The 25,180-nt window shown below is 36.5% G+C and overlaps 1 protein-coding gene across 2 annotated transcripts in view; it reads left to right on the top strand.

Annotated features, from left to right (window-relative positions):
- Positions 1-25,180, top strand: part of Cdep (Chondrocyte-derived ezrin-like domain containing protein) — a 239,786-nt gene that overhangs the window by 159,404 nt on the left and 55,202 nt on the right. The window contains exons 10-12 of one of the 2 annotated variants that reach the window (XM_083130036.1): positions 2,997-3,071; positions 6,232-6,335; positions 10,858-11,127. In XM_083130036.1, coding sequence (XP_082986162.1) covers positions 2,997-3,071; positions 6,232-6,335; positions 10,858-11,127 — 449 coding nt within the window. The remainder of the gene's footprint in view (positions 1-2,996; positions 3,072-6,231; positions 6,336-10,857; positions 11,128-25,180) is intronic. The other variant, XM_083130037.1, reaches the window with a different exon arrangement.

Genomic DNA, 25,180 nt, shown 5'->3' with positions numbered 1-25,180 from the left:
TCGCCAATCAACATGGGGGAGGGTGGGGGTGAAAATGCCCCCCAAAAAAATACACCGCAGCTAAACTACCATAATCGTTTACGGGCAAATACAAGCACATACTTATGACCATGCTTGTTTATGGGCAGAATCTGTTAAGAGTTAAAATGCCAGGAAATTTTGTAAAAACCAGAAACAATTCAGGAAAATAACAAACTGAAATTACATTTCATCTTTTCCATTAACTACCTTTTTGCATAGAGACATTTTGTACAAAAGTATCTTATTTTGTTAATTCATTTTCAACATTGTTGAATAAACTTGATGTAATATAACTTTGAAAGTTGAGGACTTAACACTTCCTGTATGTGTGTTAAAACATTACAGAGTGACGTAGAAGAGTTGGGGAATCTAGTTTCTCAAAACTAATGAGAAATCTGTGATGATATTATGTCACAGAAATCATGAAAAGTTATTAAGGAGTTTTATGAGAACCGTTATGCAAAATTTGTCTGTTATTAATGTACTAATAAAATTTGTTAACTTGAACTGTTCTAAATTAGTAATTTTCTTTTAAATTTGCAAAAAGAAATGTGTTGAAGAGTAAACTTGCAGCAAAATGTTGCATCTTCTCGTATTCCAGTCTAGCCTAAATTGCCACACTAGCCTTGCTGATTTACCATTTTTTTTTACATAGGTTTTTACTTTACATAAGGTGCCCATCTAATGAAAATTTCACCACTCTAATGGTGCCGCAGTCTAGCTCTGATAACATGCATTATACATGTACAGTCACATCCATATATGCATTGCAACAATATTATTGACTTTCAGTAGGATCACTACAACCCAGAATTTCACATAACTGTACATGATATATATGTAAAATTCTGTAAATGAAAACTACAATATGTTTTTTGTGTTGGGGGGGGGGGGGGGTATCTGTGCACCAAAACTTATGTTTGACACCGAACTAATCCAAAGACTGAACTATATTTACACCTTTCCAGTATCACTTCATTGTCTTATGGCTAGGTGTTCTCTTGTTGCCTGCTTGTCTGCTGAACAGCTAGCGGTGAGCCACAAAACTGTACACAAGCTACAGCGAGGAGCAGTGGCCTCTAAAAATAATAGAACAGAAAAAGAACTAGGGCTGAGTCGATACCGCCATTTCCCAATACCGATACTGATATTTGTATAATTTCACTTTAAAATAATAAAGGCTAGTTACGGAGTCATACTAACTCATCACATCTCATTGCTTTAATGTCATTAAATAACTTCCAAATTGTTCTTGTGTAGCATTATAACACTTCAAAATGCCTTGTGGCATTTGATTAATAATAATAATAATTAAAAAAATTGTAAACTTCTCTCTAGACCTAGAAGATGCAAGAAAAGAAGTTTTAGAAATGTTGCAAGAGTTTTTAAAGTGTTGAATCTGGGGAGAGAGAAAAGCAATGTAGAAATACATACAAAAACAGTTATTAAAATAACATTTATCTGGCCGTTCTCTGTTTATGCACTGCTGTTTGTTATTGTGTCATTTGTAATAAAATCAAGTTGCAGTATCAGTATCGGGCAATGCCCCAGCAGTAAGATAAAAGGCTTACACAGAAGGGAAGAACACAAGAAGAATTTGTTGAATTCATTATTGAACATAGGTAAAACAAAGCAAATTCTACAGCGACCTTTATCCCTCTTTCCCAAGAACTCTGCAATCTTTTGGCCTGCGATCAGCCCACTTATCTACTTCCCGGGAGGGGAGGATTTATCCATCATTTCTCAGAAAATGTACATGGAATTTCCACTGCTGGCCTTTCAACCTGTTACAAGGAAAGGTGAATGAACCAAACCTTTAAAAGAATAAAAATGTTCTTGACTGTGCTTCTAGCCACACAAAAACAATGGTATCTGTGAAAAATTTCTACTGATAACACTGATATCGAACAGTACCTATACATCGGTAACAATATCTGCTCATCCCAAGAAGAAACTGTTTTACGGACAAGCGAGTAGTTCCTATTAGTGTATTAATTTGCTACTGCATCCACAAAACATGAATTCATCCTTTTGTTTATTATAAACGTTGGATGTGTATCTAGATTAGAATCAGACCTATAATTTTACAACTTGAGTCAGAGTGACCTTAAAGAATGAAATGGTAACGTAATAACTTCCATCTCAATATTTGTACAGTTTCTCAGATATCTAATTGTTGCATGTTGTTGATGTATATATGTAAAATTGCTACTGTTTCAGTTGTATTTTCAGCTTTTTTTTAACAACAACAAAAAGAAAAGGATTATGTATTCAATTATTAACAATCATTCTACCAATACGTAACTGTTGTTCTTAACTTCAGTGCACTTTCACATGAAGTTTATCAACAAAGTTCGTCATAACAGAGAAATGTCGAATGTTGAAATCTTAGTCTTTAGAAAATTTTCATCCCATTTTAATTTTCACATTATTATACCATGGAAGCAGTACAGTACAGCGCTAGACTTAATGAAGATTGAATGCATATGTTTGTGTAAGGTGACACAAAATCAATTCACCCCAACAATATTGCAAGGCAGCCTATTCCAAGGATGCAAAGACATACCTTTTAAAAAAAAGTTATAATAAAAAGTAGTATTGGACCACATTAATCAGAATTTTAACAGCATAAAAAAGCTTAAACTTTGCGCCACGTGTTGGCAACATTATAAATAGTATCAAAGACTAACATCTAAACGTGTATCTTAAAAACAATCTGAATTTTTGACCAGCACAACTTCCTGGTGTAAAGGTTTTTCACCTATTTTGACCATTTTAACCCACATTTAATGCTTTTTCAGTTCCGAATCTCTGGTTAAGAACCTAGTGGGTTCGAAAATTTGGATTGTGTTTAAGATACATGTCTGGACATTAGTTGTTGGTACTAGTTATAACTTTAACATTATTTGCTGTGTTGCTTGAAAATATGCATGACCAATCAATTGTGACATCTTGTTGTTGTCACTCACTTGCAGGTATGCGAATGACAACAATGAATTCTCGAAATCAGTTGGTGATTTAAACATGCACTCAAGATGGGGATATAATAAGTAAGTTTTGTCATAATCCTTTTAGCATGTGTACGCCTGAAATCATTAAAGTTCTCTTTGTAGCGAAGAAAAAAAGTTCTCGTATGTCCATCCATGCATCTCATACGTTAGAATCTTACAGTGAATGCACAGATACCATGTAGTTAGGATTATTGTACATTTTGTCACAAAGTTATGCACGCACCTCAGTACATTGCTGTAAACACTTGATGCAGTCTTATAGAGTGAGAAAAAATAGTTAAATGTTTTCTTCAGGAATAACTGAAAACTTAATTTTAAAAAAAGAATCCCAATAGGGCTGAGCAGCTGCAGATGTATTGATCAGAATTCCTATTTTAGTAGTAAAATTACAAAGGATTGTAATTTAATGTCTATTTTATTGTTTATCTGATGATAACTGTGCCAACGTAGGAGATTTGTCCTGAACCAAAATTGAACTTCTGAAATAGCTCATGGTGCCACATAGTGTGATTCATTAACATTAATTATATGTTTTATCGCTCCATGTTGTTCGTTTGTGATCTGCAGCTGTTTATATGAGGTTGTTCTTGGTGCTCCAGGCAGATTTTTTTTAATTACAAAAATGAATGGTCTTGAAGAATTGTGTGTCATGTTTTCTTTTTCATAATCTCAATAATCGATGTTTGCCTGATATTAAATAATAATCATTTATTAAAGAATCTGAATGGTTCGTTCATCTCTAAGAGAAAGAAACTGTGTATTTTGCATTACAAAATTGGTTCACTTTAATTGTACATTTTCAATCATAAATCCAAAACAAAGGCAGAATTGAGACCTCACTTCTGGGCTAGTTATAGAAATATAGACTTGGTGAAATTTTCACTATTTTACCAATATACCTTCATCAGTTGATAGTACCAATCACTAAAATAAACTGAGATCTCTGTGCTCACAAACACTTCCACAGCATGTAGAGGACATCAATGTGAACTTTTCTTAGTAACATTTTGCTCATTGAGGGCCTAGTTTCGATTGTGGAAGCCCTGAAAATATGGCATTTTTCTATCCTGTATGTATGCATCTGTGTGCTACAGATTCACAATTGCTACTGTCAGTTTTTTTTTCTGTTGGAAAACATTAAATGCCAGCAGAGAGACTGACAGGGTGAGGTTGCTGGTTTAACCCCCCCCCCCCAACACACACACACACACACACACACACACACACACATTGAATCATGCCTGTATCACCAGCCATGCATATGTTGCATATTCTATTTACATTTTTGCATTGAAGAAGTGCTTTGTAAGTTTTGTGTAGAAGTATGCACACTGCAAAACCCATATCTTACTTCTATTGGAGTTTATCCGTAGTGTACCAAAAGTTTATAGTCATTTTCGAACAGAAAATATTATTCTATGAAACCATGAATCTGTAGTTAATGGCTGCATACATTACCAAAAAAAGTTGTTTGTCTGTGTTCCCTAAATGCTCTGAAAATTGAACAGTGCGTTGTATGGCCACACTCGTATTCTGATTCCAGGAACATGTTGTATAATAATTTTATCATGCACCTTGCAAAGAGCCATAACATTCATTCCATTCCAATTACATATAACAAAACATTGTAATTACAGCAAATATGAACATGCGTGAAAATTGGATAGATTTGCATAGTGAGGGTACAGGTTTTCTTTGCCAGCGATATTGACTCAGCCCTATTCCTAACGTTGTCTCGTAATATGCATGTTACCATCACACTGCTTCGTAGACAATTATTTATTTTGTCTGTCGGCCTTCATGTAGTTCCTTCTGCATTTTCTGTCACCAGCCGTTGTGTTGGTTATAATAAAACACAGCACGATTCATTGTTATTTTCTATTTTTTTTTTTTTTACATTGTCGGGGGAGATCTATATGTGTAATTTTGAGGCAACATAATGATCAATAACTTCTAGAACATACGTCTCTGGCATGCGTTGCTATTGGTGTAACAACTGATGATAGTTCAGTGTGTAGAGCAATAGCAATGCATGCTAGAGACCTGAGTTCAATTCCTGGTCGAATCTTCATTTTTCACTAATTTTCTACATTAGTGCACCACCTGTGTGGGCCGAATAGTAATGTAACTTCAAATATATTGTAATAAAAACAATGGTGTCTGAATGAAGGCATGATTTGAGGAATCTAGGTTCATATGTCATCTCCCTTATCACTATTTTAGTTCTCGCAGTTCACTGATTGAATGTGCTTAATTTTATAGAACTGAATTTCCAGAAATTTGTTACAACAAAATGTTAGTGCCTCTTTTTGAGAGTAGATTGATTGCAGATCTCTGTGAATACTGGAAAATGTTCGACACTCAAATATATAAAATTATGGCACATTATTTCATAATAAATCAAACCGTTAAGATGTAATTATGAAATAGATTTGCTGTCACCTTGGCACAGCCCTTGATGTTAATTAACTCTAGTTTGTTATATTTTGTAATAAGAAAATGTGGAAAATAATTGTACTATACAGTATTTACAACACGATCATCAATTAAACTTTTAGATTTTGTTTTTCAGACTCCATGTAAATACTAATAGAAAACTGATAAAAAATTTACTTTCAGCCAAGGTAGCATTTTTTTTCCAATGTTCATATTCAAATTTCTTTTTGAACATTCATTTATGCAATGAATGTAAGTAGACGTGTTGTTTTTTCGTAAGAATATTTTTTTGCATGTTTCTTTAACACATCATTGCATGTGAAACTGGTCTGTTATCTTTCTTTTTGGAAAGAATTCTCCTTTTTTGGAACTGACATGATCATTGTTTATTATTTTTTTGGAGGAATGTACAATATGTGTGTGTATGAATGTTCATGTGTGTTCATTGTTCTTTGTTTTATGTGCTATTTGCCTATATAAATACAGAAGGGAAGGAGAAGTCAATTTTTAAATAAAACAATAAGTCTGCTACCTGCAGTCAAATCCTTATCACATCTAAAGAAAGTTACAATAAGGGGGAAACCATTTCTTTTCCAAATTTCCTGCAATAATAGAAAAATGACATTTTCAAAAAAAAATTGTTTAAAAATATATATTTTACAATTATTTTCCCCATCAAAGTAATCACACGCAGTCATTACCGATAATGTATTTCCGAATAAGTAGTGTTCTGCTGTATTCAACTTCATCTTCTCTTCTACAGGTCTCAGTCTTTTCGGCACTCAAGTTCTGTACATTCGAGCGTAGCCAATGTGGGGACAAGCATATCAGCTCACCCCTTGTTACCGTTGGGAGACAATGCTGTTGGTAGGTGGTGTGTGAAAATGATCGGTTTCTATATAAATTAAAATTAACAAGAACTATTGAATCAGCCTGTAATGTTGTTAAGAATGTTCTTTTTTTTCTTTCTTCTCTTGAAACTCATTTTTAAAATAACATTTGTTATTATTTTAAGTTATGAATTTTGGTACCTGATTTTTGCATGAAGCTCGAATTGCATTTTCAAGTTAGAACGCATGCTTTATGTTATGTTCTATGGGAGTTTTATACAAAAGTAAACACATTAAAATAACTTTTTAAATTTTGTGTTATGTAATATTAATTACAGGACATAATAACCAATTAAATGAAGAGTATCTTTAAAGACTGAGATAATTCTAACTAGTACAATTTTACAGATAAATTAATTAATTTTGTTAATTACATATGAACATAATCTTAAGGTAATGTGTTCAGTGTATATTTTAATCAGAACTGTGTTATTTTAAATTAAATCACTCATAATGAAAACAAAGTTCATACTTGATAATTTTGTTTTCGTGGTTTTCGTGTGTGGTTCTTGAAATTTAAGCATGTATTAAAAAAAATACAACATTTAAACTTTACAAATGTAAATTTGCACATCCAGTTTTTTCCTTATTTAGCACAATTCTTGATTTATATGTAACAAATGTTCATTGTAAATAAACATTAAACATGCAACACTACAAAATACATATATGCATGTATAATTGCAGCATTATATTAAAAAAATGTTGCAACCATTATGTAACTGGAAATAATGGAGCAGTAATGACATTAGTTCTGAAGAATTAAAACACACACATTTACTATTACTATTTTAAAATCATTAACTGTACATTGCCAGAAAGGATAGATGAACGTAGAAATTGAGAACATAAGAAATGTTAAAACACCCTAAACATGACCAAAAGTAGGTTTTTATTTCATGTTTTGGCCAAAGTACAACCTTAAGCAAAAATATGGTAAATATAAGCTTTTATCAGGCCAACAAAAGCAAGTATCATTGTGTCCTTGAATGCTTGATACATCTCTAAATTAATATAGGCTTGGAAGAACAGATCAGGAAAAAGACATGACATCATAAAACCTGAACCCCAGTTAACACTACTAGTAAAGTTTCTGTATTGAGACACAATTTGTGCTACCAGATGATATCCGGCATCTGGGACATATTGAAGAGAAATTATAATATTCCACATTTTCGGTATTATAACTTGAATTAAGAAAACATATCTTCCAATATTGTTAATATTATTAACAACCACCATTTGAAAAAGCCCTTTGTTTCCCTTTTGTTACTACAAGATAAAGGGCTACAACTTCTCAACCACTGCATATTTTTTAAAAATTTAAATTCTAAATGTAAGAATGTGTAAAAAGCTAACATTTTAAGTAACATCCAACAATTAAGGGTCCAAGGAAGCAGCAAGTTCGAAATTTTCCGTAATTACACCAAATTTCCGAAAACCCTCATTTTCGGGTTTTTTCAAAGTTGCGGCACAAGCATTACATATTCTCATAGAGTAGTCTTTTGTCTTGCTTCCCTCCAAATTTGGTCCATTCCACTTCCATAGGGCTGATGCTAGAAGCAAAATTTCAGACATTGTTTGGAATTTGGCAACACTGCCGCTTTATATAATGTTATTATTTTTTAACCAAAGAAGTATCAGTCTGATTTCAATGAAACTTAGCGTGCTTGTAGGAATGTACTGTCGCTACATACAGTAAAACCTCATTAATCCAGACCCCGATAAGCCGGACAGGCAAAAAAAAAAAAACTATTGCTTTCGGAAGAAGCCGCATTGACACAGGAATACCCTCAGTATGTACAGTATTCGTTCACTTCGGTCTTTTGAGGGGAAGGGGACAGGGGTGTCTGCCAAATTTTTAAAAAAATCCAATTTCCTTCTTGTTCCTTTAACACTAACTATTGGGAAGCACAATATACAAATTTTACTTCCACTTAAAGCCCCATCTTTAAGAAAGAAAACAAAACCAATTTCATCTGTGTACGACAACTAGTTCTCGAGTTACGTTTTACTTTTTTTTTTTACTTTTTTTTTACTTTTTTTTTTACTTTTTTTTTACTTTTTTTACTTTACGGCACGTTTGAAATGCACTCACTTGAAAAGGCTCTGGCTTCAATGGGAATACAGACACGCAATGCTCCAGGAGATCATTGTTATTCTAGGAGTACTAGATATTGAAAGATAAATTTCTGCTCGAATACTGACGTTGAGAAATGATTTCCCACTTTTCTGGATACTAAAGAGTTGGAAATTAAAAGTTGCATTCCAGAAATTGTGAAAACTATCACTTCAGGAAAAATTGCACACATAATTTGAGATTTTTTCTCAGTGTCGAGAAATCTTTACAATTTCCCATGCCAAAAACTTCCTCACTGTTGTAGAAGTGGTGAATATTTCCTATCCTGAATGCCTGAACATTCCTATCCTGAAAGACATTCCATCCTACTTCAAACACACATGGCATTGCTCTTGACGAGAATGTTGGGAATTTTGTATTAATGTATTTTTTTAAAAATAATTTTTTAAGCTGATAGTTTGTCATTTTCACATAATTTGCTAATAAATGTGATTTGTGTCCTACATTTTGAGACAGTGGGTCCTACTAACAATATTCAGATAGCTCTACACACACACACACACCTTGGCCTCCCCGATAGTGCAGTGGTAGCATCGTCGCCTTGTAATCAAGGTGTCCCAGGTTTGATACCCGTTCAAGGCACATAGTGGTTCGGATCCCAGTTTAAACTGTAGGTCCAGTCCCGATTAACCTTACTGTGCATAAAGTGGAATTAGAACACCAAATCAACCAACCAACACACACACCAGTAAAAAATTTAAACACACTATCCCACATACCTTCAAGTCCATGAAAGTGACCTGTCAACAGAGCTTCACTGCTTTCATGCATCTTGTACCCTGCTGCCTGAAGCTCCACAGTTTTGGGTTTGGTTATGAATGTTTCAACTTGACACTCTCATTGAATATCTGTGCATATTGCAAGAATGATACTTTAATCTGCAAAGCTATAAATGAAAAATTATAAAAGAATTAGTGTGGGATCTTGAACACAAGAGACCTGAAAGCCTCATTACAAATTAGGGATGGGCTGATATGAAATTTTGGCCGATACCGATAAAGTACCGATATAAAATTTACCAATACCGATAACTGATATTCTACCGATCCGATGTAAAATTTCAAATAGTCCTTGAAGAACCTGAATGATCCATTGACCTCCTTAATAAATATATGTTACCAGATAACTATAATGCAAAATAAGCTGGTGTGGGCTTGCCCTATGGTGCAGTGGTAACGTCGTCACCTTGTAATCATGGAGTCCCAGGTTCAATACTCTGTGGAGGCACATAGAGGTACATAGTGGTTCGGATCCCACTTTAAACTGTAGGTCTAGTCGCAATTAGCCTTACTGTGCACAAAGTGGACTTAAAACACCAAATGAACTGAACCAAAATAAGCTGCATATTTAGACATTTACTTTTTTAAAAAAAGGAGGGCATGGAGATTATCCATAAAAATTATAACAAAATGGCAGAATTTTTCACTAAGTTATAATATATTTAGATATATCAAATTGGTAAAATTATCAGTAATTTTACCGATACTCCAATATGCCTATATCGGTTGATACTGATAGAGTACCGATTAATCTGTCCCATCTATATTACAAATAAAATTATTTCAGTATTTTTTTCTTCTCTTTTTCACATGCAATTATGCCAGTTGGAGACTAGTTATAAGAAATGATTGAACCTTTGACCTATTGAAATAGCTTAATTCATACCTTATCAGTTCCTTACCTGTTTTTCCAACCTATTAAAGCCAATGAGATGGTGGCAAAGCATTGAAAAGATTTTACAATGTATCATTGTTGTTGTATTCTTTTGAAACCTGAGGTATAATATTAAATGCAGCAAAAGAATAACTTACTAGCATATGAATACACTTACTGAAAATAATTTTGTGATATGTACCGAGTTATCTTTTATCTTAATCTATGAATATTTATAAATAAATTCTAGTTGAATAATATAGTAAGTTGCAATGTTTAACTGCTGGTATCGACCTTTTTGACTACCTGCTGTACTGAAGAACTGTTAAATGTAGTAAAAGAAATGGCATTTTTTACTTTTCATACATATTGGAAGTAAACTCATAGCATAACAACATTAGCTGTCAGAGAAGTTAATATTGCTTAGCTACAATATTACAAATGTGGTGAAAAAATTTGCACTTTTGAGCTTGCATGAGTGCCAAGAACACACATGGCATTAGGTATACCAGTCAAAAATATGAGTTAATTCTGCATGGAAAGCATGAATTAACTCAAGACCAATGAACATTGTGTTTTCACTATTAATCAGGTAATAATCTTTAGCATGTGGTGCATGCTATACTTTAAGAAATAGTCTTTAAATAATATTTCTTTTACAGCTTTCATTTGTTGTAACATTTTTCACTTTTTTTTCCCATTTCAGTGGGCACACCAGCCTCCCTGTCATGCGGGTCAATGACAGTTGTCTCGATGGAGGACCCACAGTCACCAGGGTCCCCAGCGCAGACAGAGACTGCAGACATTCACGACTTCGACACACGGGACCTAGGTACACCATCCTTGACGATGTCACGCCAGGACACTTTATCGCCAGGCACATCTGTTACTTCGAGCCCCCAGCACCTCTACCAGCCAGTCACGGACGACGAATATTCTCAGAGCCCAGTGAGAGGGCAGCACCAATACCCAACAGGTCAGGGTTCGATCCCTTCTTCCTATAGCTCGGTCCCAAAACGTGAGAGGCCAAGAAGTGCAAGTTGCAAAAATCTCCCGAGTGAATTTGGGAGCTCAGTTGACTTGAGTAGTAGCACGTCATCCCGCAACGAAAATGACACTGTGATTGACAATTATAACTATAGACAGCCTTCAGTGCCCTGTTTCCACCATCACTCCTCTTGTTCAAGGCCTGAGAAATGCTCCACCTCTGCTGCCAATACTAAAATATACTCTAGTAGTTATCCTGGTACATCTAACCTTTCGACTGCCAGCGAGAGTGACGTGGCGGGAGGATCTCAGGAAGACATCTTGTCTCATGATGACATTTCCCATGATTCCTATGACTTGCTTGAGAGGGAAGGGAGTTGCAACCAGAGTCCCCATGCCCGTGGGGCAGGAACAAGGTCCTGTAGTTTAGATTCTGGTGACCTTTTGCCTGCTGATTTGGCCAATGTAGATGAGCACAGTCCTGATATGTTCGAAATGGAGGGGTTCGGTACTAGTGAAGGGGTTTTAAAGAGTTTACAGGCACAAACACACACTCCCGTCGAAAGGGCAAAAAGCGATCCTCAACCCCACACCCTTTCGAGCCGCAAACATAGAATCCTTACTCACCAAAAATCTATCGACTTAACACCAACAACAGGGGGAGAGAAAGGAGGGGGTGATTTAGATAACGAGGGTAATTTAGACATCACGTATATTTTACATAAACGACATTTATGTGGTTCTGCCCAATTAAGTAATACTAGTTTTGAGGAACCTGTTTTGAGGCCTCCGTGTAGTTTTAGCACTTTCAAACAATCTCCTGAATCTAGTCCACGTAAAGTCTATCCTCAGTCTTGCAATCCCGTGTCTGCCGTTTCAGAGCCATGCATTGAAGAAGCTACTCAGGAGTCCGAAAGCCCTAAGAAAACAATCGCAGAAAGTAGTGTAGATGTCAAACAGGGAGAGGAGAGCCCCCAAGAGGGTAGTCCTTCGAAAGTATACTCTCCTCCAAGACCTGCCAGGGTTAACGTACATGTAGAATGTCCTCGAAAGAGAGAGCAGTCGCCAATACTTTTCGCTCGCGGTCGTCTTAACTTGGATACGGCAACCCCAAGTCAGCCTTGCACAGAGTCTATTAGTACTCAAACGCATGCTCCGGCTGCTCGCACAAAGTCTCTGGATGTTGTATCGGTGCACCAGTTACCTCCTGCACATGCCTTCTCAAGCAAGGATGATACTGTTGACAATGATGGCACTTCAAGCAGCAAGTCTTCTGTCGAAGAGGGAGAACACCAAGAGACAGATATGGAAGATCCCATCAAAGCAGATGAGAAAAATGCTGCCAAAGAAAAAGCAGCGGAGTTGGTGAAGACGGACAGTGCAACCGAGAGCGAGCGCACAGTGGAGAGTATGGACACAGTTATCGACAATGTTGTCGATCACACAGTGGAGAGTATGGACACCATTATCAACAATGTTGTCGATCACACGGTGGAGAGTATGGACACCATTATCGACAGTGTTGTCGACCACACAGTGGAGAGTATGGACACCATTATCGACAGTGTTGTCGACCACACAGTGGAGAGTATGGACACTGTTATCGACAATGTTGACCACACAGTGGAGAGTTTGGACACTGTTGTCGACGACCACACAGTGGAGAGTTTGGACACTGTTGTCGACGACCACACAGTGCAGAGTATGGACACTGTTGTCGATGACCACACAGTGCAGAGTATGGACACTGTTGTCGACCACACAGTGGAGAGTATGGACACCGTTGTCGACAATGTTGTTGACCACACAGTGGAGAGTATGGACACCGTTATCGACAATGTTGTCGAGCAACGTGATGAAAAAGTTCAGACAGAGACGGACGGTCTGGAAGAAAGCAAAATGGATGAAGAGGAGGATGAAGAAAATGATGATGATGATGATGATGATGAGTTCGAGTACATTGATAAGGATGGTGATCACATCATAGAAGATAGCTTAAGCATTGACGAAACTAAGGTCCATCGTGCTGAGATGGAAGACATTGATGACCTTGACAGTTTCCATGAAGCAGTGGAAGTCGCTTGCCTTAAAGGCATTGCAGAGGGAAACGAGGACAAAGTTGATGGATCGGAGAATCAAGTAAATGAAGATAGTAGGTTAGTTAAAGAGGAACTGGAAGCTGTGAGCGGAGATGTGAACGAACAAGATGAAACAGCAGCAGCCTTGGATGACGATTATGTTGACAGTGCATCATTGCAGGAAGCTGAGAGAAAAGCCGATACTGCTGAGGGCAACGAGCCACTAGTGCGGACAAGAGCACATCCTCTGCTTCTTCAAGACAGCAGCGGAAGCTCGAGCTTAGAAGATGGTATGCTTGAAGACTTCCATGTAAAGGGAGAATTAGCTGATGAAGAAGAGACTTCCAGCAACTCGAATCACAAAGATGACAATGGTTTCAATGACGATATTTTTGGGTATCCTGGACCAGGGTATGCATATCATCCCACCGAAATCGGGTATGGATTTCCAGCACGCACATTGTCTCGCATCAGTGAAAGAAGCACTACCTCCGAGCAAGAGCATTCTGATTCTAAACCCTCGTCACCATCGATTCTGTCGGATGAGCGACCAGATGACTCTCCAAGCGACCTATCAAGTAGCGATCCCAATCAGTCTGATCAGCAGCAGAGCCTCTCCTCTGATCCCTCTGATCAGATGCAGAGAATTACGGAAATCTCGTGCGATGTAGCCGGTCCGAGTCATACGTATGCGCATGCACTGGATCGTCCTGGATCGGATGACGATTGGCCGTCACCGCCCACCTCATTTTTCGAGGGGGCCGTAAGTGGCATGAGTCACATAGAAACATTTTACATGGAAATACGACCGGAAGAAGCACACAAGGTCATCGTGGATCCGACAAGTGGAGAAATAATCCCAGTGAACGACGGAAGCTCCACGGATGAGAATAATACCCTGCACGATTCCCAGAATTCCTTGCTGGAGTGTATGGAAATACTGGATCAAGTGAGTTCTGAAGCCATGGAAGAATTTGAAGGCAATCATGTTAAAATTACTGTTAGCCCAGGACGAACACTAAAGAGCCCACCTAGTCAATGTGACGAATCATCTATAGATACGTCTACGATAGAGCTAGGACCTAATGGGACGCTAAAAAGAAAACGTCATAGAGTAGCCGTGGAATTAGAAGTTAAAAACGGTCAAATAATTAAAAAATCAGAAGAGAAGCAAGAAATATGTGATGACTCATCACAGGACGTCAGTAGCCTAGTGGATCAAGAGGCGGATATTCCCCGAAGTTCCAAGGCTTATGTGCCTAAGCAGTCGTCAGTTTGACTCGTACAACTCCTAAGTCTGATAATTGTGCGTGTTGAATGGATTGAGGGTTGATGAATCACAGTTATTTTTATGCAGAGTGCCAAATGACTATATAATGGAAATATATATACATAAAACTTTTATATTCACTGAAATCATTGAAACTTTCCATTGCATCTAAACTTCTTATGCATTCTTGGGCTATGACATATTATCATTTCTGTGAAGAATTCCTGATATTCTAGTCAAAGTATGTTTTTAAGTTCCTTAACGTACTTGATAATACCAGTATTAGAAAAATTATTACTCTCCTTATTTTTTTAAGATATTACTTCCACCTTAGGAGTATTTGTTACTATTCAACTTCATGGTAGGATGTTGTGTAATATGCTACGCATTTTTAATAATAGGATAAAATGAAATATTAATGTTAATAGTATTGTTAATATGACTTTATAATGTTTTTTCACAATTTTATTATTAAAATGTAGCTCATTATAATGGATTTATAAACAGGCTAGTTGTTCTACACTTCAATGAAAGTCTACTTGCTGTTGACAACCATTTTTAAGATGCCATCAAAGCTCTTTGTTAATGGGTCTCCATAGCATTGAGACTGAGATTTTCTGATGGTGTTTGTTACCGCGTGGTATTGTCTTTATAATGAGTAAATATGTCTGCTTGCAGGTAAAAAAATTTAATCTCAATGAATTGCTGCATAATGAAACAATAGAGTGACACAGAAGGATCATGGGAAGTTGTGTTGTTCTCTTGATTTGTTGTGATTGACAAAAAACTATGTTCTTGCACTCCTGCTTTTGTTGACTTTGAGGAATGACAAATGTATCTTTTTGCAAACTCTATTTTTGGCTTTAAAATAAGGCAGAATCAAAGTGGGTCAGGGCATGAACTTATTGAATGCCCCTCGTATACTTGCAACCTGATGTAAACCCACATTCATGCTTTAAACACTTGATGATTAGAATTAGAAATTCTTTATTCATGGACAAGATTCTGCCATCATCCTCCTTCAACATTTCTTGCCTCTGGCTGGGTCGGCTCAGAAGTCAAGCCTCTCCATTTTCTTCTGCTCTTCCACCACTCCTCTTTCTCCCATGGTGTTCCAATCTTATCCTCTTCTCATATTACTCTCCACTATCTGCTCTTTCCACCAACATCTTGGTCTCTCCCTTGGCCTTATTCCCACTCCTTGTGCATTGTAAGCTCTTACTGGTAGTCTTTCTGCATCCATCCTCTTCATGTGTCTGTGAGATATACAAATATAATTTGAGATTTTGTTTTTCCAATAGACTTTCATAAACAACATTATCACTTGATGGTATGCAAACTCTATTCACTATGTTCTTTGCGAAATTATCAATTGAAGTAGGAATTGAAGCTTTCCTGGCAGGTGTGTCATTGGTCTGCTGGGTTACAGAGTTCTCATTGGTTGGATTAATTAGGTGTGGAGAGGCTTGTAATTGATCCACCTTGGATTCTAAATGTTCATTGGTTGTTCTGTTTTTGAAATGTTGGAGTGGGCATAACTACAAGGTGCAAGACACTTTATTGCCTGGCAAACACTGATATAAAGTTTCTTTGTCTTCATCAAAAATCGTTCAGGTTCAGGGCAAGCTGTAATCACTCCATTAGGGCTGTCGGTCATTGAATGTTTTTCTTTTATATGTGTGTGGTTGTTCTTTAAATACATTATTTATCTTATGTTAAATAAAGTATAGGAGGAGATTTTTCTGTTAATTATATTGCTGTCGTTCTATAAGAAACTTCATAATGTAGAAAATTATTGGAAACAGATTGCATTTGCAAAAAAAATGTACGATGGAGCACATATTTTTTTAATTTTAAAAAGTCAGAACATGCTTGTAACAATTACATTGTTTGCTCAACCTTGTATTTTTCTATCACATTCCATATTTGTGTTGCTATAATTCCAGGAATTAATACTTTCACTGATCTTACAGTGTTTTTTGTGATTCTTCTGTGTCACTCATTGCATTTTTTTATTTATACATGGATTGCAGTTTTTTAAAAGTGAAGTGCATAATTCTCATTTTTACAAATATGTATTAGTATTTATCTTTTCCCTGATCTATTTATTACAAATGGTGTCAAAGATCTTTGTATATCAATTTCATAAGGCTGAAAGTTCAATTAAGAGCTTCCTGAATCAACTTAGTTGAATGTAGCGTGCGAAGTGCCAAAGAAAATGATCTCAAGTGTAGAGAAAAAAGAGCTTATTGAAGAGACTTGCATTTTTAATTAATGGCTTTTGAACTGTGTTCTTTGTGGTTACTGATGCAATAATTTAAAAGTCTATTAAAGGAAATTACTCACCACATCACATTTTACAAGCTCTTTCTTTGTGTAATATGATCTCATCTTATTTATTTATTTTTTATTCTCCTACATTGCTCATCAATATATCATGTCGACAATCTCAAATGCAGTCATATCATGTTAGGGAAAATTAGTGATTGTGCTTCTTAGTCTGTGAATTTCTAGTCCATTCATAGTGACATCTTTCTGTGCACAGTACCTAGTTCCATGATGATAATGTAGTCATGGAGAATTATGTCCGAAAAGGTGCGCTTTCCATCTGACTGTGAACTTTGAAATAATTCCAGATATGGATTAGTATTTGTTTTACAAGAAGTTTCGATACCTCTGCAACATAAAGAACCTTTCAGATTTTTTAGAGTTGTTTCTATACCAATACCAATGTTGGTATTCTTCCAATTCCCATCAATACCAACACCAGTACTTGGTAACAATTCCAAGTAGTTCAGAATATTTATAAATTTCAACATACAAGTTCTTCATTGGAACTATACCATAGTAATCTACCAGAGTTTTTCTTTAAAATAGTCATATGTGAGATTATGTTTTTCTCCACCGTGCTGTTTTAAAAATAATAAGAATTATGTATTTTGCATAATTTCCATGATATTTAGACTGTGTGAAAATGTTACATAAAGCATTTTTGGGACATCCGGACTCCAGAAAAGTATCAGCTCAGCTGGTATCGGTAAATGAATCCTAACTGATACTTTTTGATACCAATACGTTGATATCGGCTCATGTTTCCCTCCCCCCCCATTTTTTTGATACTTCACAATTGAATGTGTGGAGGTATAATGGAATAACCACTTTGTTCTGCACTGAGTTGGCACCTATGACTTCTCCAGCTCTAGAAGTCTGAAGACTGATATAGTGGTTGATACTCTGGTCTATATGTGATAGATTTTCTTCCTTCGTATTAGAATCCACAAACAAATTGAAAACACTGTCAAAAACATGTGGATGAATGGGACTCGAGCAGATTTCAAAGCTGTCATGATTCCGGAGTTTCTGGTTCAAACCCTGATGCAACCATGTCAAATGAGAGAAAAAACTTTATCAGTTTTTAAACCCTCATTGTTACAGTTAACAATGGAAAAAGTAGAATAATCATGACATGTACACTAAATTGATTAAAAGTTTATTTTTTTCTATAAAATTCAAGAAAAACCACCACGTAAATGTATGTCTAAAGCATTAAAATTGCGTACGGTGTCAATACAAATAACATTCTCAAATTGAGAAAATATATAACGTTACGTCGATACTGTGTGTCTTACGATGTGATGTGAAACATGGTAGTCAAGACCAGGAAAGAACTGAATAGTCACATTGAGGCAATTTGAAACCAAATCAATACAGTTATCCAGTACAGAAATATATAATAATAATGTATAAGAAAGCAATAGTAACTAGTAGCAACAACTGTGTCTTAACTCTAGTCTGTGAATTCTTCGTAAATTTTCTTATGAAAATTTCTTATACTAAGGCAGTGTTTAGTAAATTCTTTTTCATGTAGTTAATAGCTTAGGGTTGCCTATTCTGTGGCTAGTCCTTAGTGGTGAGTTAGTCAGAATGTATCATTTGAATGGAAAGATGATGCATTGAAATATCAAGTCTTCACATTTCTCTTTGCACAAAATAATTATTGTAGGAGTTTTGCTTCATGAGATTGATTGTTGGAGTTGGTTAGGTTGTTGCAGTACAGTCGATGTGCAGTTTCAGATGGTCGAAGGTGCATATTCCTCAGTGTGATCTGTGGCCACTATATTTTTAGAGGTTTGTTGTTTGTTGTCGACATCTACAGGGAGGTTATTTCAGTCGTTCACCGCCATCGTGTCGGCCGGTCGGCGCCGCCTTCATGCAACAGGTCCCGGCAAATTGCGTTAGAGGAAGTCCGTAACAGAAACAGCTTGTTTTGTAATGTTTCCACTTTTCACAATTACAGTTACAATTACAATTGAATAAGCACGTACCTTGTCGCAAGGATGCTGGAAAAGGTGTCCTCCCAAATACAAATATTTCTGGCACCTTATTTCTGACATCTAATCTTAGATTAGACATTGCTACTTTATCGTCAGTTGACAGAAAGGGAAGACAGCATCCCGGCGCATAAAGCGAACCGAAACCGTAAAATGATATTTAAAATTAATAATAGTGATCACTAACCTGGTGTGTTATAAGATATATTGAAAATGACCTCCTTCAACAGCAATACAACACGTTTCTTAGGTTCAAGAGATCCTGTCTGTCGTAATTGCCTGACCACTTTTCTGCAAGAGTTCGTTTTCACGTAATTATCGTACATAAAAACTCGATGTTCAAGACTATATTTGTTTAGCGGAATAACTAATGAATGAATAACAATTAACACACAATAAAGCACTAGCACACCAACTCAATAACACAGTATAAAAAAGACGCGTACTGATAAACGCAAACAGAAGTGAGCATGAGGGTACGTTACACTCACGACGTCTGGTAGCCGACAGTGTTGCTAACCATTTTCCGGCAATGTCCCTACAGACATAGTAAAAATCTCCCTACAACTGACCAAATGTCCCTACGCCAAGTAAAGCGTCTAAAAAAACAACACCTCATTAGCATGCAAAACAGAAGAGAAAATATACACATTTACTTACCAAATCTTTCTGCTCGGTGCTCCACAATTAATGAAGGAGCGAATTTACAATACAGGACCCCTCCCCGATTTTTGTAATATTTCGCATACTCACTAATTGAGGCCTCCTAATCACGAATTTGAAGTTAAAATTTGTGGGTCACCTGTAGAAATAGCAAAATAAGTGAATTTGAGTGGACCGTGATCGGCACGATTGCTCATTACTTACCGGAAGATTTTGTGTTTCCAATACTTAAAAAATGAAATATACATTCCTGATATTGCTACGACCCCAAATTTGAACTATGTTTGCCTATCCTATCCTATCCTAACCTAACCTAACCTTACCGTGAATGGTTCGTGGGGTTATCCGTCAATGGCTTGTGGGGCTACCCGTGCTTGGTTTTTCGACCCCAAATTTTAATTATGTTTGCCTTGCCTAACCTAACTTAACCTAACCTTACCGAGAATGGTCAGTGGGGCTATCCGTGAATGGTTTTGCGCTAATTGTGATTACGAACCGATAAAAAAATCGTATTCATCATCGAAGACACCATTTTCGTATCCTGCAATTTTACGATCGATGCACTGTTGCCAAGCTTACCTGAAATCAAATCAGTCCACATTCCACATGTTCTTCTACATCGTGATTGTCACTGTCACATGTAATCCCCTTCTTTAGGCAATATACCGAAATCCACAAGTTTATTAATTACCCCACGAAATCCTCCTGCACACTCCACCTAAAAATCTGTACAACATTAACAACTTTTTTACTGTTCTCTTCCGCCATTCTTACACGATCCATGCTCTCCAAGTATGAAATCAACAGTGTGGCAACGCTGTAGACAGCGTAACTAATTGCGAACGTCAATTGTTCATATCAACAAATATGGCTACCATACTTGTATACGGAGAATCATTGCGAGAATTGAAATGCTTATTTTACAACTTCTACACGTTAATGAACAATTTTTTCACCTCACCCCAACATGTTAACTTGAGATAAATCATCACGACTAATTATTTCGTGAGTATAAGACGTAGCATAGAAATTACAGAAGGGTCCGGTATTGTAAATTTTTGCCTTAATGAATAATAGGGGTGTGCGGGACAAAATGTTTTGGGTCGGGACGGGAATTTTTTTTAAATCCCGACATTCGCAACGGGAAAAATTTTCAATTTCCCGACCAAGTCGGGAAATTTTCGAAATTTCCCGAAGCTCAGGAAATCTCGAATTCTACACGTCATTTTCACTTTAAGTGATTGTTTTTGCATTTCTAGAATAAAAACTTACAATTTATGATAAGTTCCAGAAACTTACAATGAAGAAAACGTCGAGAATTAACGACTTTTTAAAGTGACCATTCGGTATTTCCCGACTGCTTGGGATCCCGAAAAGTCGGGAAGTCATTTCCCGAAGTCGGGATCGGGAAGGGAATTTTCTTTTCCCGATCCCGGTCCCGACTTTTCGGGATCCCGCACACCCCTATTGAATAACGTTGAGTCATTTACTGTTATTTGAAGTCATACATGCTGCTGCTGTGAAGAGATAGATGTTGGTTGGTGATGCTGTATTTCCTGAAGTCTTTAACAATTCTGGTCCCATTTTATTTCTCTTTTTTGTTTTTGTATCACTTAGGTAACATTGAAAATATTCTTTCAGTTTCCGCGTTAGAATGTGGCAATGTTAGCACTATTTTCGCGAGAGTGGAAATGTTTTCAAAAAATAACTTGCCTTGAAAGTTCTCGGTAACCGATAACATGTTCCAAAATTCTGATGGAGACTTGTTGGTTAGTTGTTTTTTCTCTTCCTCACTAAAGTATTCAGATAAACTAATCCATTCATTCCAAACCGAGCACGAAGAAAGTGCAGCTGACTGGCGAGTAAGCTTTGCACCTTTGCGCAATAAAAAGTTATTTTCCAAGATTGAAAAAAGTCCCTACGTTTTCCTTCATTTGGCAAAATCTACGCGGGCGAAATATAGTGAAAAGTCCCTAAGGTTGGTATCACTGCCGACACTGTCTCATTCGTGCAGTATGAAGCGCCGTCTCGCGGCTGACAACTCCCCCGATAAGCTGCCGGTGCTCTCGCGACAACTGAGGATAAAGTAGCAATGTCTAATCTAAGATTAGATGTCAGAAATAAGGTGCCAGAAATATTTGTATTTGGGAGGACACCTTTTCCAGCATCCTTGCGACAAGGTACATGCTTATTCAATTGTAATTGTAACTGTAATTGTGAAAAGTGGAAACATTACAAAACAAGCTGTTTCTGTTACGGACTTCCTCTAACGCAATTTGCCGGGACCTGTTGCATGAAGGCGGCGCCGACCGGCCGACACGATGGCGGTGAACGACTGAAATAACCTCCCTGTACTTTAATTTGATAAGGCGGAGTAAGTTTCCAACTCAAATTGTCAGAGGCAATCGTTTACAGTACATTTTTGTGTATTCACGGAGATGAGAATTTTGTATGAAATTTTTAATTTTTGTATGGCTCCGTTTGTACAAGGGTTATTTTTTAAGTAAGGTCCGTTTTGCAATAAAAACGAGGTAAGTAAATGTTTTTCAAAAAAACATTTATTTTCTGAATTTACATACACTTCTCTATCTTTCTACATAATTTCCTTGCCAGTTTAAACATTTATCGTAATGAAATACGAGTATTTGGATACCCTCCTCATAGAACTCTGCCCCCTGTGAGATAGCAAGTTACTCACGGTCGTTTTCACTTTTTCATCAGTGTCTAAACGCTTGCCGCCCAGGAAGGTCTTCAGATGGCAGAAGAGGTGGTAGTTGCTAGGTGCAAGGACTGTATGTGGATGATCTGATCGAATCTTTTGGCTGGGAGATATTCGATCAGATCATCCACATACAGTCCTTGCACCTAGCAACTACCACCTCTTCTGCCATCTGAAGACCTTCCTGGGCGGCAAGCGTTTAGACACTGATGAAAAAGTGAAAACGACCGTGAGTAACTTGCTATCTCACAGGGGGCAGAGTTCTATGAGGAGGGTATCCAAATACTCGTATTTCATTACGATAAATGTTTAAACTGGCAAGGAAATTATGTAGAAAGATAGAGAAGTGTATGTAAATTCAGAAAATAAATGTTTTTTTTAAAAACATTTACTTACCTCGTTTTTATTGCAAAATGGACCTTACTTAAAAAATAACCCTCGTAACAATTCTTCTTTTATATGCATTACCCACCCATTATATAGATTTTCTGAGTTTGTATTTTCAGTTTAACAAGTACCAAGAAAATCATTGGGGGGATACATTTCAGAAGTTTCTGCACCCTGCCCCTTCTTAAAACTTTTATTCTCAAAGCAGAAATATAGAACTTGCAGTTGTAACAATGTAAAATATAACACTCTAACAGGGCTGAGTCAATAACACCTTGAACCCATGCCGATGCCAATACTCCTACCAGATCTCACCAACCTCCATTGCAGAGATTTTAGCACGGTGCACTAGGATATCAGGAGTCCCAGGTTCAAATCCCGGCATGGATGTTCTTTGTTAGTGTCCCTACGTCAATTCCATCACTTATCCTCATTGTGGCGATTAGCCAAAAGTAGCAGAACAATGCAAAATAACAAGAATCAAATAAAATATGGGTTCTCACCAATGATGGAACGTTGTAACAATAAAAAAGTTAGAAATGTTTAACTGCTCATTGCAGTCATACCACAACAATTTACCAGAGTCTTTGCTTTAAAATATTCAAAGAATTACAGAAGAGAGATGTGAAATACTAAAATAGCGATCGTCAATTATGAAATTTGCTTTGTCTACACGTTGGTGCAAAATCGAATAAAATTACACATTTTTCACTTGCTCCCCAAAATTATCAAGTTTCTAAAAATTTGCAAGTTGAGAGTTGTTAACGTGCTATAGAGCGACTAGAAACAAAAGAACCTTCTGCCAAAATCCTTCACACACCTTCCCCTTCATCTGTTCAACTTGGGCCATAAGGGTCCTCGATAGGTTGTAACGTCATCACCTTGTAATCAAGGGGTCCTGGGTTCAATACCTGGTAGTCACTTGGCACAGTAGATTTCATTCTAAACTGTAGGTCCAGTCCCGATTAGCCTTTTGGTGCATAAAGTGGACTTAAAAACAACAAATCAATGAATCATAAGGGAGAATGCTCCACTCTGTCCCTCCCGTCCAGCGGCAGTACAATGCACGGGAGTCGCGAGTCTTCACAGGCTATATTTCCTGTGGTTCCACTGTAAGACCTGATGAGCATAGAACTAAACGAGTAATTTTATGATTTCTCAAATGTAACAGTTATTTAGTACAATATTCCTGGATACTATTTTTATGGGATGGAAAACTTTTCGATTCTGCCCCTCTAAAGTTAAGCCCCGTGTTTGATTCTGCCCCTTCCCCCCCCCAAGTTATGCCCATGGTCTCTGGAAAAGTACTGGCTGGTATTTATGATTACATTTGAATTGATACTTTCCGATACAAATACATGGGTATTGTTATTAACTCAGCCCTAACTCTGACTGAAAGAAGGTCATGAATTCTCATTTTTTCCCCAATATTTTTGACAGTAAAATATGTGTAGAGGTTATTATGCTTCCTTTGAGTTATTTTTAGTCTATATTTCTCTGGCAGCAAAGTTATTACAATTGTGACCTGAGAAGTAAAGAACTTAGGTTCGTCCTCTGGCAGGGTGAGGAGCATTGAACAAATACTATCGAACCCAATTGATTTCCTTGAGCACCTATTCCAGTTGCTCTTCGTGTGCAAGATAACGGAATAGCATAAGCACAATGATGCCATGCTCACCAAAACCTATGTTTTATGATTGGAAATATGACAGACATGACATAATTTGCAAAATTAAAGTTTGGAGATGCCAGTTGCTGTAAACAACAACAACAAAAAAAAAAGACAGTCACTTCTGATTACATATTAGTCATGCTTGACATAAAAACACACATGTCCCCTTTACTCCAAGTTTTGAAAATAAATTTTTGTACTTTTTTTCTAGCTAATGTTAACAAAAACTGTCTTATGCCTTAGAAAACATATTAATATTCACAATATATGTATGAACAGCATGCTGAATATTTTATAACAAGTAATGTTTTGCAAATTTCTTGTATTCGTTTTCAGTTATCGGTCTTGGAACTGATTTAGCAATATAAGCTTGCTACTTCCATCTGATGATGTGAACGAGAACAATACTTGTTCTAAAATAATCAAGGTGTTGTTTGTAGATATATATAATGAATAGTAACAATCTTGTATTAAATAATTTTTTGCCATTTTTTTTATATTAATGTGATCAGTTGTACATTGTATGTGTTGTTAGAGTGAACATCTTAGAATGGCATGAAAGAAATATGTATTTTGTCATTTTCTCACATATTAACAAAAACTAATATTGATATTGCATGGCCTTGATAAAGAGTAAGATCAGATATTCCATATGAAAGATTGATGTGTGGGCATATCAAAGTAAATTTTGCAAGTGAAAAATAATAAACACTCATAAGGAAATTAAAGTGATGTAATACCAACAGATTGGTTGGTAATTACCCTGTTTACAAGGATTTTATACAAATTAGTGCTAAATTTGCACTTTTCTTTCTCTCTTTCTCTCCCTTTCTTGCTCTTTCTCTTAGGCTTTTTGTCTGTTGTCTATTTTTCCTAACAAACCTACTCTCCTGTAATATTAATATTTCTTGTCCAGCAAATA

The sequence above is a fragment of the Lepisma saccharinum genome, chromosome 10 (assembly GCF_977018435.1).
Source record: "Lepisma saccharinum chromosome 10, izLepSacc3.1, whole genome shotgun sequence".
Taxonomy (NCBI): Eukaryota; Metazoa; Arthropoda; class Insecta; order Zygentoma; family Lepismatidae; genus Lepisma; species Lepisma saccharinum.
The sequence above is the reverse complement of the archived record's forward strand: the minus strand, read 5'-3'. Positions and strand labels throughout refer to the sequence as shown.